The sequence below is a fragment of the Lathyrus oleraceus genome, chromosome 7 (genome assembly GCF_024323335.1).
Source record: "Lathyrus oleraceus cultivar Zhongwan6 chromosome 7, CAAS_Psat_ZW6_1.0, whole genome shotgun sequence".
Lineage (NCBI taxonomy): Eukaryota > Viridiplantae > Streptophyta > Magnoliopsida > Fabales > Fabaceae > Lathyrus > Lathyrus oleraceus.
The window spans coordinates 43,446,086-43,460,714 of NC_066585.1; the positions used below are offsets into that span (position 1 = coordinate 43,446,086).

The following is a 14,629-nucleotide window of genomic DNA, read 5'->3' on the forward strand; positions in this document are numbered from 1 at the left end:
GTTCGAAAACCTGACAAAAGTCACATTCACTGTTTCAACTGTCAGAAGTATGGTCACTACACAAGTAATTGTCCTAAGAAACTGAAGAATCGGGAAACTGATGCAAAGTTTGCAAAGCATGAAGAAGAAGAAAAGATATTGTTGATGGTCACGACAAGAAATGGAGAAAGATTCTAGGACCAATGGTACTTGGACTCAGGATGCTTATCACACATGATTGGTAGGAAATACTGGTTTGTTAACTTAAAACCCTCAATGAAGAACATGGTAAAATTTGCAAATGATAATAATCTGGTAGCCAAAGGTGTTGGTGATGTTCTGATTATGAGGAAAGATGGAAAGAGGTCAGTAATTTTAAATGTACTATATATACCATGCACGAAAAGTAATTTGCTCAGCATATTGCAGTTGGTCTAAAATAACTATAATGTGTCGATCGAAGACAAGATGATGAGATTTATCAACTCAGATGGAAGGTTAATCTTGAAGACTCCAATGTCTTAGAATAGAACCTTCAAGATTAAACTTAATGTGATGGAGCACAAGTGCCTTACAACTGCAGCTATCATGGATGAATGGATATGGCACTATAGACTTAGTCATCTCAACTTCAATGACATCAGAGATCTGAAAAGAAGAAATATGGTTTTAGGGTTACCAGAAATCAACATTCCAAATGAAGTGTATGAGGAATGTGTGTAGGCGAAACAACACAAGAACAACTTCAGCAAGGATGCAAGAAGCAAGTCGAAGGCAATTCTTGAAATCATATACTATGAGGTATGTCCTCCTATCCAGGTGGATTCGATTGGAGGTAATAGATACTTTGTCACATTCATAGACGATTTCAGTCAAAAATTATAAACTTACCTGATCAAGAAGAAAAGTGAAGTGATCGAGGTATTTGGCAAGTTTAAATCTATGGTCGAACGACAAAGTGGTCAAAAGCTAAAGATTATGAGGACTGATGGTGGTGGAGAATATGTGTCGAAAGACTTCGACACATTGTGTGAGAAAGAAGGGATTATGCATGAGGTGGTGTCACCCTACACTCTATAACAGAATGGAACTACATAAAGGAAGAATATAATCATCATGAATTTGGTAATAAGCATGTTGAAAGACAAGCATCTACCCAAAGAATTATGGGAAGAAGCTATGTTGACAGCAACATATATTTTGAACAGATGTCCAACAAAAAGGCTAGAAGCAATCACGTCAGAGGAATATTGTTCTAGTGTTAAGCCTAGCTTGATTCATCTAAAAGTATTTGGATTTATAGCATATAGACATGTTCCTAGTCAACTGACAAGAAAACTTGATGACAAGTCAAGCCAGATGATCCTAATAGGATATCATTCGACTGGAGGTTACAAGTTGTTCGACCCAGTGAAGAAGCAAGTAGTGATAAGCAATGGCATGATCATATATGAGCTTAAAAGATGGGATTATATTGAAAATGTAAAGAATGATTCAGTGAGAATTTTATGTGAAGAACCGGCAAGTGAAGTCAAAAGAGAAGTTCGACAAGAAGAAGTCAGAGGTCAAGCAAGCACAAGTAGACCTCAAAGGACAAGACACATGCCTGCAAGGTTGCAAGAATGTGTGATTATATCAGATGATGTGGTTGATGATGAAGGTAAGCTGGTACATTACTCTTTTTATGCAGATGTCAAACTAGTCAATGCAGTTGAGGCATTGAAGGGTTCGAAGTGAGTGAAAGCAATGAATGAGGAACTGGAGTCCATCGAAGTTAACAACACGTGGTCACTTGTAGAATTGCCTCAAGGCAAGGAGGAAATCAATGTGAAATGGGTATACAAGGTGAAGTTGGATCCCAAAAGAGAAGCAACTCGATACAAGGCAAGACTTATGGCGAAAGGATTTCTTCAGAAGGAAGAAATCGACTCCGATGAAGTTTTTGCACCTGTTGCTAGGATCAAAATAATAAGGTTGGTTGTTGGTCTAGAAAACATGAACAACTGGTATATATGTCATATGGATATAAAATGTGCATTCCTGAATGGCCCATTAGATGAAGAAATCTATGTTGCACAATTAGTTGGGTTTATGAAGCAAGGTGAAGAAATCAAGGTATACAGGTTCCATAAAGCTTTGTATGGGCTTAAGAAAGCTCCAAGAGCTTGGAATAAGAAGATAGATAGCTTTCTAAGGGATAAGGAATTAGTGAAGTGCACAACTGAGCATGGAGTATATGTAAGAAAAAGTAATAATGAATTGCTTATACTATGTCTCTATGTCGATGATCTATTAATAGCAGGAAGTTGCAAGAAGGAGATCGAAGTCTTCAAACATGACCAAAGAAGATATGCAGGCAGAATACTTAAGAGATTTGAGATGCAAGATTGCAACCCAACATCGACTCCAACTGAGCCCATATTGCAATTGTCGAAAGACACAAATGAAGATGATATTGATCCAATGCAGTACATAAGACTAATTGGATCACTTCGATACCTTTGTCACACAATGCTTGATTTAACATACAGTGTAGGTATGGTGAGTAGATTCATGCAGAAGCCAAAGGTATGACACCTAGCAGCGACGAAGAGAATACTAAGATATCTTAAAGTAACTCTCGACTATGACATTTTGTTTCCTACATCCGATGAAGGAAAAGAATTAAAGTTAGTGGGATACACCGACTCAAGTTGGTGTAGCAATGTTGGGGATAGAAAATCCATAGCTGGCTATGTGTTTATGCTAGGTGGTGCACAAGTTGCTTGGAGTTCAAGGAACCAGTGGTAGCATTGTCATCGTGTGAAGAAGAGTACATAATTTCTTTTCTTTGTGCATGTCAAGCAACATGGATGGTGAATTTGGTCTAAGAGATTACAGGGAAGAATCATAGAGCAATTATCATGAAGATCGACAATATGTATGCTATTAATCCAGGAAGAAACTGATAGCGTGTGGACAAAGCAAATACATCGAAATGAGGTTCCATTATATTTGAGAGTAAGTGGCAGATGGGAAGCTAAACTTGAAACACTACAAAACTGAGAATCAGATTGCAGACATCATGACGAAGGGAGTACATGTTGAAGTGTTTAAGAAGTGAAGGTATATGATGAATATAGATAGCTTAGACACGATGAATTAGGTTGTGTATTGAATTTTAATTCCTTGTGTCAAAGCAGGCCGCTCGACAAAAGCAAGGAAGTGTCTAACTGTGTAAATGTCGAAATGTTAAAATAGTGTACCTCGACAAAAATGTCGACTTATGTTTAACTTTGTAGTGTTAGCAGAATTAGGTATTTGGCACTTTGGTTAAGGAGCAAACAAAACTAAAATCTATAAATAGGGAGTAACCCTTATCCAAAAAAAGCTTGCAGTTGCAAGGAATAAAATCTCAGTTTGAGAGCAGAGAGAAACTCTGCATAAATTTCTTCTTCTTCTTCCTTTGCTCAAAAAGCCTAATTTTCTTTTCTTCCCCAATCCAATTTTGCTTCTTTTCATCAATTGTGCAGCGAAATCTTGCAACTAAACTGTGGTTGATTCACTCGAGTGAAGGGTGAAGAACAAGAGGAGTAATCAATAAGAAAGATTTATTCTTGTTCATCAAGATTTGGTTCAGAATTCATCAAGTTTTGGTGAAATTCTTGAGGAAAAATTGACGAATTTCTAACATGTATGTACTCCTTTAACATACAATTATTTTAGATCAATAACTTAATATTTCCCATCTAAGTGAACTCTTGTATGTATTGTGCATGTTTCAATTGCTCCAATATAATACGATAACACGAGTCCTGAAATAATATTGAAAAAAAATAATTGATATGAATCTTATTTTTAAAGATATAATTTGAACAAATAATTAGATACTTGATTGTAGCTCAGTAGGTTGACTATCAAGTAATAAATTAAATATATAAATATTAAGGAAAGAGAATAAGAAGTTGAAATGGTGAATCAGAAGATCAAATGAAAACAAATTATTATATTGATCCTCGTATAAACCAATATGAATTATAAGTTTGAAAGAGTGTTCATTTGCAAATTTTATAAAACTAACTAGCAACGGCTAATACTTCAATAAAAGTGGATTATTCTATTGGACAATTCTTGAAATCGTGTATAATTATGGTAGGGAATTCGGTTCTAATATTAAAAGTCTTCTATCGAGGAAATGCGATAAAATTAAAGATGATTCGGGTGAGAATATGAATTTTCTAAGCATACTTTAACATAATTTACTTTTAAGTTCCAAGAGAACTAATTAAGTACATGGTATTTATTAAAATAAAGAGATCTTGATAAATTATTTCATGAATGAAATACGATGGAACCAGAAATAATAAAACCAAAGTTTCAATGTCTTTGTATATAATACAATGCTAAAGGTAATAAATGATAACCGGAATCATGAATCAAAATCTATTGAAGATTGTAGAGAAAGTGAAAATTGGTCAAAATAAAAAGATTCAATTGAAACAAAATTAAACTCATTTTACAAGCGATGAATTTTTAGGTATGTAGTCTGAACACCTCAAGATGTGAAACCAATTCATATAAATGCATTTTTGTTGAAAACCAATATAAAATTTAAAATTGTGATATAAAAAAATTGATTTGTTGCTCAATTTTTTTTGCAAAGACCTAAGATTAATTTTGATAAAACATATTTACATGTAGTAGATGCAAGTGATTTTCAATATTTAATTAGTCTTGTAACATATAAAAGATTTGTTTTGCACATAATGGACATTGTAATAGCTTATTTGTATAACTCACTTAATAATGAAATTTACATCAAGTTTCATAAAAGGTCTGAGACATAATTTTAGATCTCGAATAGATTACTCTATAAATATGAATTAGTCACTCTATTGAATTAAAAAAATTGTCTTGTTTTATATTTTTAGAAAAGATCTAGAAAAGAAATTTCTATAATTTCTATGTTTATGACATAAATATTATTCGAATTTCTAAAGAGATTTCAAAAGTTATAAATTGCTTAAAGAAATAGTTTGAGATGAATGATTTGAGAAATACAATTTTTTTTGGATTACTAATTGAACACTATGACAATGAAATGTTTCTACACCAAGAAACTTATATAGTAAAAGTGATAAAATATTTTTATACGAACAAATCTCATATATTATCTACCCCGATGATTGTTAGATCATTGGATGTTGAGAAAATTCTTCCAGATCTTGAGAAGATGATGAAAAATTATTTGGTCTTGAAGAACCATATCTTAGTAAAATTCGAGAAAATATATATTTTAGTAATTGTAAACGCCATGATATCAATTGTTGTCAATCTAGTAGAAATATATAATTCTTCATATACACTAAGATATTGAAATTTAGTCAAACATATACTTTGTTACTTTAGAGATGTTGGTTACTTATCAAACAACTTACTTATTTACTAGTGATGATATTTCATGGAGATTTGTAAAACAACTCATAATCGTCAAATTATATTGCATACATTGCTCGATTGAAAGATAGTTATATTAAAGGAAATCAATAAAACGCATTTCTCTAAAATTATTTTTGGTTCATGATAATCATTCAATTGAGAGAAAAATAAATTTATCTTCGAGATATATTACCATTTTTGCTTCATTAGTGCTTTTTTTTAATATCTAATCATGAATAATGAATGTTATTGTATTCGTCCTTTTGTCTTCGAAAAAACTTCATCCACTTATGTATATTAATGTGTATTAATTCTATTGTCTGATTTATATATCTTATAAATAGAATTTATATCATTGTATAATGTGATACTTGTAAATGTCATAATAGAAGATTTTGATTTTTCTCTTTCTAAACTTTTACTTCTTTTTGCTTTAGTTTATAACACTATTATATTATTTATTGCGATATAGTTTTTTTTTCTTTTTTGCTTTAGTTTATAACACTATTGTATTATGCTTGATACAATTTATTCAACTACTCTTTCAAAAATCTTGTAAAAAAAAACTATTTTTTTAATACAACAGAGACATGCCTAAGGTATACAAAACACGGCATAATACAGATGGTATGGACAATTTATAGCCGAACAAAATACATATACTTGTGTTCTCATTGAAAAGCTTTGAATGCAGCCCTTCATGCATAATCCTTGGAAGAATCTTTCCCCGGTGCAATTTCCAATTCTGAAGCACTGATTAGCCAGAACATCCAGTAACTAAATCTTGTTTTTAAAACAGAATTGAGAAAGATCTCACACGGTTTCTTCCTACGATTGAGTTCGTATGGCGTACTCCATATCGTGCGCTTGTTCTTTCATGAAAGGAAGGTTGCTAGGACATTCCTCCTCCAAAAGATGTAAAGGTGTTTGAGGAGGGTATTTGTTCAAAATGAAGTCTATTTCCTCACCACTCATTTCCCTCTGATTGAGAAGAACCTACAATGCAAATTTATATAAGAAAAAGAGCACAACACAGAATGTTAGTTGAATTATTTTCAGTTTTCACCAGTGGTATGAAGCCGGTATAATATCTGCTAGAACAGAAATGTTTGCAGAGATTACACTACAGTTAAGTTACTGAAATATGTTTGAATTCACTCATAAAGCACTTCTATTAACAATTCACGAACAACATAACTCAGATCTCACTCTAAATTTACCTTAATAGTTTTAAGCAAAGCTGCATGGTGCCCTCTTAGGAGAGACACTGTCTTTCGATACATGTCACGTATCAACTCTTCAGATCTTTGTGCAACTTGAGCATCAAGATTAAAATTTAGGGGGGAGCCAATCAGTTCGTAATGATTATAAAGAGACCCTTCAAAATCCAGCCTTGGTCCGACAAATTTAACTGGCTTCCTCCAAGGGGGTACTTCTCCGTGTACAACCATTGGATCCTCCAAATTCCAACTGCAAGTACAAAGGGAGAAAGGAGCGAATATGACACATGAAACTAAGCACAAAAGTAAATACAAAAATTACAAGCGGTTGTGCTAACATGGTTAGTATTTTGCGAGCAAGCCAGGATGCATGTGCAAGGTATTCAACGGAGGCTTTTGATGTGTCGCGTCCATAGATGACCTCCTCGGCAGCTCTACCTCCAAGCAGAACCTGTAAATTAAGACAGATTCAAACTGAAATAAGTAACTTTAAGGGCGAAAAATCAGGAAGCAACTTCATATACTCAGCAATTTACATGCCTGAAGACGATGCAACAATTGAGGCCGGCGTTCAAACATATACGATTCATCATCCAGCCGCTGGAAAACCAATTGAGATAATGCCTGCCACATGGTATCTTTTTCCGTTAGTAAATAATAATAAAAAATAACCTTGTGCATATAGAAACCAAACAACCTTAACTAGATAATATTTCAGATTGGCTCCTAGCAGACTTTTCTTCCTATTCATTACTATACAGAGCTTTGTTTTCTACTAAAACTTTCAATAGCCATATATTTCCAATATAATTTCCAATTCTACAGTATACCCTACATGCCTGGTCTTTTCTCTCCTAATCCACACACTTGGATTATCATACTATTTCATTCCAGATTCTCCAATATTACAGTAGTGAAACTGTGTATCAGTATCAGATTTTCTTTATTAATTTGCCATATAGGTATTGGCAATTTCTCAAACACGGGCATAGGAAAGATCGACAAAAATGCATCTAGGAGATAGTTGATGTAACATATAGTGAAGGAAGCTGAACAAGGACCTGACCACGAGGTACTATTGAGATGCGTTCGCAGTATTCAACTTCTGCATTCTCATATCGCCGGAGAAGATGAGAAGTTATTGCAACCCCCACTTCCGTAGTTGCTCTACGACACTGTCCTTGATAACCTAATTCTATTCCAAGATATTTAGGTCCCACGGTAAGTCTATCAACTGCTTCATCCATATCTGACCGAAGAATTGAGTTATGTCGGTTCCTGACAGCCACAAGAGCTGCCTCTCGGACCAATTGTGCTAATCTTGCTCCAGACCATCCTGGAATTAATAAACTTGTTCAGAGATTGAAATGAAAATTTCAAAGTTAAGACAAAGAGTCTGTACCAGGTAGGTTCTTAGCATAGCTGAACAAATCAACAGAATCTGACAGTTTTACTTTGGCAGCATGAATTTTCAAAATATCAAGTCTTCCTTTTGCACTTGGAGGGAGAATCTTGATCTACAGGAAGAAAAAACTAAATGACTATTAACAGTGTATTACCACTAAAAGAGAAAAAGAAATCAGTAACTCAGCCACAGAAAGAAACCTTTCTATCAAGGCGACCTGGTCGAAGAAGTGCAGGATCTAACAAATCCCTACGATTGGTGGCAGCTAGAAATATGATGCCCTTTCCAGTATCAAAACCATCAAGCTCAATCAACAATTGATTCAATGCAGTTTCTCTTTCCTGGGTTGCTGCGTTATATAGGTTGTCTGTTGACTCCTTGAAAGTATCTTGTCGCCTGATCACACACAGTTCACAATCAGGTGGGGAGATTACTTAGGGGGCTTAGCAAGTAAATTCACAGCAGGTGTAAAACATGCAACATCTCTAGCTTGGCAATGGTTTTGATAATTTAGTTTCCCATAATGAACTTTCATAATTCAAGAACTGAAGCAAAACAATCAACTACCATGAACTAAAGTAAGAAGTAAAAAACTATTTTTACAAAAGACGCCCAATGCCACATTGCCTCTCCTTACTCACTCGTCGCTTCATTTCGCTTAAGGTTGAGTAGTGTGGATGTTATAAATTCATTATTTCCACTAAACATGTGAACATGCCTGGACAGACAAACAATGCACACTGTTCATAATATAAAATCATACAGTCTTACCTAGTAGCCAGTGCATCAATTTCATCTATAAATACAACTGATGGCTTGTTTACCTGCAAAGAGAAACAAATATTTGAGTACCCACCAATCACTAACATACAAACCTGAAACTTTACAATGTACACCAGTTTCAAAAAATCAAACAGAAAAACACTTCATACTCAGTCATATCACATGTTGAGCACCACCTGTCCTTACGACACAAACCATCTACCCATTTTTAGCAACACGTGAAGCAGAGGTAATGAACTTTACCAACAAGAAAACAGAGGAAGAAACAAACTTAATGAATATCCTTCTTAATATCATTTCTCCTTCTAAAGAGTGAGGAACTGAAGGATTATTATAATATTGATCAAACAAATAACAATTCATTGAGGAATGAACAGTAGATAATTACCATATGAATAAAAGGTCACTGAAAATGTTCAATATATTTGATATTTGATTAAACAAGGCAAAAAAATATGGAAATATATTATTTCTTTAAGTGATCAATATCCTTAAATGGTTACCTAACCATTCATGGGAACTAAAGACTGTGACCAGAACAATCAGTAGCATGCAATGCTTTATAAGTTAACTGCACATTGCATGGAGAAACAAGAAGACGTGATTCAAGAATGTGACCACGTTAGCACTTAAGCACCAATACATTGCTTAAAAAAAGAGTAATGCCAGGATCGCCCACTTTACCACTCTCTTTCCAGCACTCACTCTTTTATTGGGTGAAAACATGTGGGTACCACAACTTTATGTGGGCCCCCTATTCAAAATGATGGGAGCCGCGTGAATTTCGCGCAATAAGAGAGTGAGTGTTGGAAGAAAAGAAAAGTAATCCTAGCACTCCACTTAAAAAAATCCAGAAAAAGAAGTAGCGGAATCACCTTGGCTCTTTTAAACAAATCCCTAATACGCGCAGAACCAACACCAACTAAAAATTCCACAAATTCTGATCCAGCCATTTGGTAAAATGGAACACCAGCTTCTCCAGCTATAGCCTTGGCTACCAAAGTCTGCAAAAGAATGACAAAACTTAAACACATTGACAAAACAAATTCTTACATCCAACATAACTTGGGAATAGCTATCTAACCTTGCCACATCCAGGTGGGCCCTCCAGAAGAACACCATGTGGGGGTTTGATCCCCATTTTATCAAATAGCTCGGGATTTTTTAGGTACCTCACCAACTAAATAATACATAACCTTCATAAGTTTTCATCCATTAGAATAAACAGTAAGAGACTACTAAAACGAGGCATAAAAGGAAAAAAGGTGGGAAAATCAGGGAAATAATTACTGAGGGGGGCAAAGTTGTATTATTCAAAATAATTAAATAAAATCGCTAAAATGTTTATATAAGTTATGGTTTCTTCAATGTTTTCTTTATGCAGTTGCTTATGTATTTAAGTGTTATAGACTGTTCATAATTATTCACAGCCACACATTAAGTTGAAACTTTCATATTTGTGAGCTGCTGAACCAGCCGAGAAAGCAAAATGAGATGTTTTCTGGGGGGGCGTTTGTTTCACGGTATAAAAATTAATCCCAGGAACAACTTTCCCAGACATAACATTCCAAGGAATGAGTTTTTATAAAAAAGTGTTAGTATCTTAAAACCCCAGGAATCTATTATTTTAAATTATTTTTAATTAATAATATATTATAATTATAGATAAAAATAATAATTATAAAAATAAAACAGTGAGATAACCAACTATTTTAACATAAAATTTGATGGTAACCGCCAGAAATAAAAGATTCGCACACTTGTGAGGGGATTAGAAAGCCACTAAAGATGGGAAAAATTCTTTCTTGGGCATAATTTTTTCCTGGGAACAATTTTGTATTCCCTTCTAACAAACATAGGCATTTTTATTTCCAACCTCAAGTTCCCAGGAATATATTTTGTGTCCATGAAACAAACACACCCATGTAGAGTTGCATAAATCAATGGGCTAGGACTATATGGGCAATTGCCTGCAGCCCAAGTTTCTGTTATGAATGAACTGGGGAGGGAGGGGGAAGGATGGGGGACCCCAGGTTGAAATGAGACATGGTAAAGCAATATATAAAGAGAAAAGGGGACATGCCACATCAGTGTAAACTAGTTTTACACTGATGTCCAACGACAATTATTTTTAAATTGCAGTTACAAAGTGGGCTTGTGTGGCAGTATCGTGAGTTCTCGTTGGATGTCAGTGTAAAAATTATTTTACACCAACAATGCATCCCCATTAAACTCATAAGTTTATTTAAAAGATTTTTTAAATTGGGGAAACCAGCACCCCCCAAATCTCTCTCCTCCCATTTATCTATGTGTGGTGGAAAGTATTTTGACAGCAGAAGAAACTAACATGTAGCATTGGTCAAACAACAACCTTCAAGAATACTTAAAAAAATAAAAAAAGAGAATAATATGTTATCATCAAAAGTGTTCTAATTTTTTGAAATACTTTAACTGAAACATATCTGCACCCTACAAAAGATCAAGTTCAATAGGTCAAGACTTTACTCTACAGCCTTGTATAAAAGAATTACCTCTTGAAGTTCATCTACAGCATCATCAATTCCAGCCACGTCAGAAAACATTACTCCAGTTGAACCCTGAAAGAATGTTATTCCAAACCAACAACTAAGAATGACATTAAAAGGCTTTGACTAGAAAAATAAAAATAAGAAGACTTTAAGAATGGAGAGATTAATGTAAAGATAGGCGTTAACACACATCAACACGAGCTTCAGCTTTTGATAACGAGAAGTTCATTCCCTGCCATAGATCCTGTATATTGAGGAAAGAGTGTACTTATCAGCCAAGTCTATTGAACAAAATTGGCTCAGAAATTCATGCATAACTTTGACTCAATCACTTAGTCACATCACCTACCCACTTCCTGAAGTTTTTGGGTTTTCTTGAAAGAGTGAAGCGAACAAGAAGGACCATACCCACAACTATAGGCAGGGTTATTCTCAGGATGCCGACACTGGAAGATATACCGCCAAAAGTGAAAACCTCATACACCTTAGACAGAAAGCCACCGTCCATGAAAATGTCAAGAACTCTATCCTGAACCCTATCTATCATTGAAACAGCAACTCCAAGAAAAATCTTGAGAATTGGTTTGGCTAGAGGCCACACAACATAGCTAGTTGCAGCAAATATAAAACTGGTAACAACAAATACTGCCGCTGAAAGGAAGCCACCCGCTAGACTTGCTGCTAAACCCACTACTACTGTCACCGCTCCAAGCTCGGCCACCACTCTGCTAGATATGGAAGATGCAACTGGATGAGGGTAGTCTGACATTTTTCCCACCCAAGACTGCAACAATATAATTTCAGAGTTAAAAGAACAATTATTATATGATCATCCAAAAAAGGATTTCATCCCCACTGCGCCGCTGAATGACTTAAGCTCTGAGTTTCTAAATACAAATTATGCAAGAAATTATATAGTAACTTGCGGTTTATATGGTTTGAAAATGTAAACTCTTAATCGCTGAGGATACGCATAATTGCAAAATTGAGGGATTTTACAAAACTATAACATTTTTACTGTAACCTTTTTTCAGTCCATTTCCTATTTTCTACGTTATGTACATGAAACAATAAAAACATCAAAACAGGTAGGAAGTTTTGTAATAAAAAGTGAAAATATGAAATAAAAAACAGAAAACATTTTCATAAGCAAGGCATAACCTTCGAAAAAACAAAACAAAACTTTTAACAGCAAAGCTAACTGATTTTCCTCTATAAGTACCAACATTGTCAATGCATCGTATATTAAATCATTTCAATGTTAAAAAATAACTAGATCAACAACCATAATTCGCGGACTCTCTATCTCATATCGTGGTCCAGAATATTCCTCCAAAACTGCTCGAGCTTCATCGTTATCCGCCCTGAGAACCCTACAACATTCCACACACACAATCTATCACAGCACCACAATGCACACAGAACAAATTGTATAAAATCATACATACATAAACAAAGACATAAACTTTTATTTTTTTATCTTGTACCTTTTGTTCGCTTGCAATCTTTTATCACCAGGAATTTCCTTCAACTCCACAATGTAATCCCTATACTCAATTCCATAATCTTCCGTTGAAGTTACCAACTTGATTTTATCCTTACTCAATGCTTTAGTAAAATCCTCAACGCTCATTCTCGGTAAAGTTTTCAAATTCTCATTGAACTCTTCCCATTCAGACAAAGGCTTACCAAAAATTTGCTCCGGCACATAGAGTTTCCCTCTATACTCTTTAAGCAATTCATTCAAATACACTGAATCTTTCTCTCTAACCTCATCACTCTCACTCTTCCTCTGAGAACTCTTCAACCTCTTCAACAACGCGTCAAAAATACCCTCATTTGATTTTTTTCCCAAATTCTCTTTTTGTTGTGAAGTATATAGCTTGTTACCGATTAGATACTTGGGTGGGACTTGGCTTGGATTTTCCTCCAAGATACGCTTCACGAAATCATCGGAGGTGGATGAGGAAGAGGATTTGCAGAGAAATGTGAATGGCCTCCGAAGAAGAAGTTGCCGCGTTCTGGTGCGATTGGAATGAAGTGTTGTGTGGCGGTGAGTGTGAATGTGATAGGAATTGTTGTTGGGGTAGCATAGAGTGTTCATGTTGTTATCGCAAATTCATAAGAGGGTGAATTGACATGTGGTACTGAAAGTGTTTATAGAGTTAGGGTTTTGAGAAAGATGAACAACGCAAATGCAAGAAGAAGAAGAAGAATGGAAGAAGAAACTGCAAAATTCTAATCTGCAACTGGTTTCATTTCCCACCCAATCCGATAAACCTCATCTCGCATGGTTTTTTAACCGGGTCGGGTAGACGGGTATCCTCATTGTATAACCCATTTTGTGCGAAAAGAGAAGAAAACAATAACTACAATAAAAGCAAAATAAAAACTCGTTTTGTATAATCATTTGTTAATTTTGTTATAATTAATTCATATTTTGATAAATTTGTAGACAAAGTCACTTCTATTTAGGCAAGTGAGTGGTGTAAATATATTTTATCTTTCATTCCTTTTGCAGTGTCAGTGTTTTTCTATGCAATCATTTCAAGAGTAGTGGAAATTTGTTATTATTTTCTCTTCTCTCTCTTGTTTATTGTTCATCTTTATCACCTTGTGCACCAACAATTGATATCTAGAGCTCCGTTCAGATCCACAGGGAAACACCATGGAAAACACGAGTGAAACAGTGAGGTGTTGTGTGATTGATTTCTATTAGGAGAATTCATGTTGAATTTCTATTCATAATAATAATAGAATCACATATCTTGATTCTGCGCGATTGGGAAACACTGTGTTTATGTGAGATCTGAGTGTATTGCACAAGGTTGAAAATGAATGAAAACGGTAATCTGAGTACCAAGCTTTCAGTGTTCGATGGCAAGAACTGAAAGCATTGGATGATTCAGATGCGTGTGTTGTTTGGAGCTCAAAATGTTCTTGATCTCATCAACGACGGTCACGTTCAGGTTGCACTTCCAGAAAAGCCAATAGATGCGCAGAAAAATGATCAGCGTGATCTGAGGAAGAATGATCAGAAGGCTCTGTTATACATCCATCAGTGTATGGATGTGAAGGTGTTTGAGAAAATCGTTGATTCGACGACAGCGAAAGTTGCGTGGGATACACTAGTGCGGTGCTACGACGGTGATGCATCCGTGAAGAAAGTGAAGCTTCTGTCTCTACGTAAGCAGTAAGAGAATCTCAGCATGAAGAACAATGAGAATGTACCTGACTACATCTCCAGGGTGATTCTGATCACAAATGAGATGAAGTCGTGTGGAGAAATTCTCTCT

The 14,629-nt window shown here is 35.0% G+C and overlaps 1 protein-coding gene across 1 annotated transcript; it reads right to left on the minus strand.

Annotated features, from left to right (window-relative positions):
• Positions 1-5,950: 5,950 nt before the first annotated feature.
• On the minus strand, positions 5,951-13,695 carry LOC127100724 (probable inactive ATP-dependent zinc metalloprotease FTSHI 1, chloroplastic). The gene is made up of 15 exons (XM_051037989.1): positions 12,821-13,695; positions 12,619-12,706; positions 11,683-12,117; positions 11,524-11,577; positions 11,337-11,402; positions 9,890-9,985; positions 9,681-9,809; positions 8,794-8,846; positions 8,223-8,418; positions 8,020-8,134; positions 7,679-7,953; positions 7,158-7,241; positions 6,956-7,068; positions 6,618-6,867; positions 5,951-6,393 (listed from the first exon to the last, which is right to left on the minus strand). Exons 1-15 carry the CDS (start codon positions 13,435-13,437, stop codon positions 6,226-6,228), a joined length of 2,739 nt encoding a protein of 912 aa, XP_050893946.1. The 5' UTR covers positions 13,438-13,695; the 3' UTR covers positions 5,951-6,225.
• Positions 13,696-14,629: the final 934 nt, after the last annotated feature.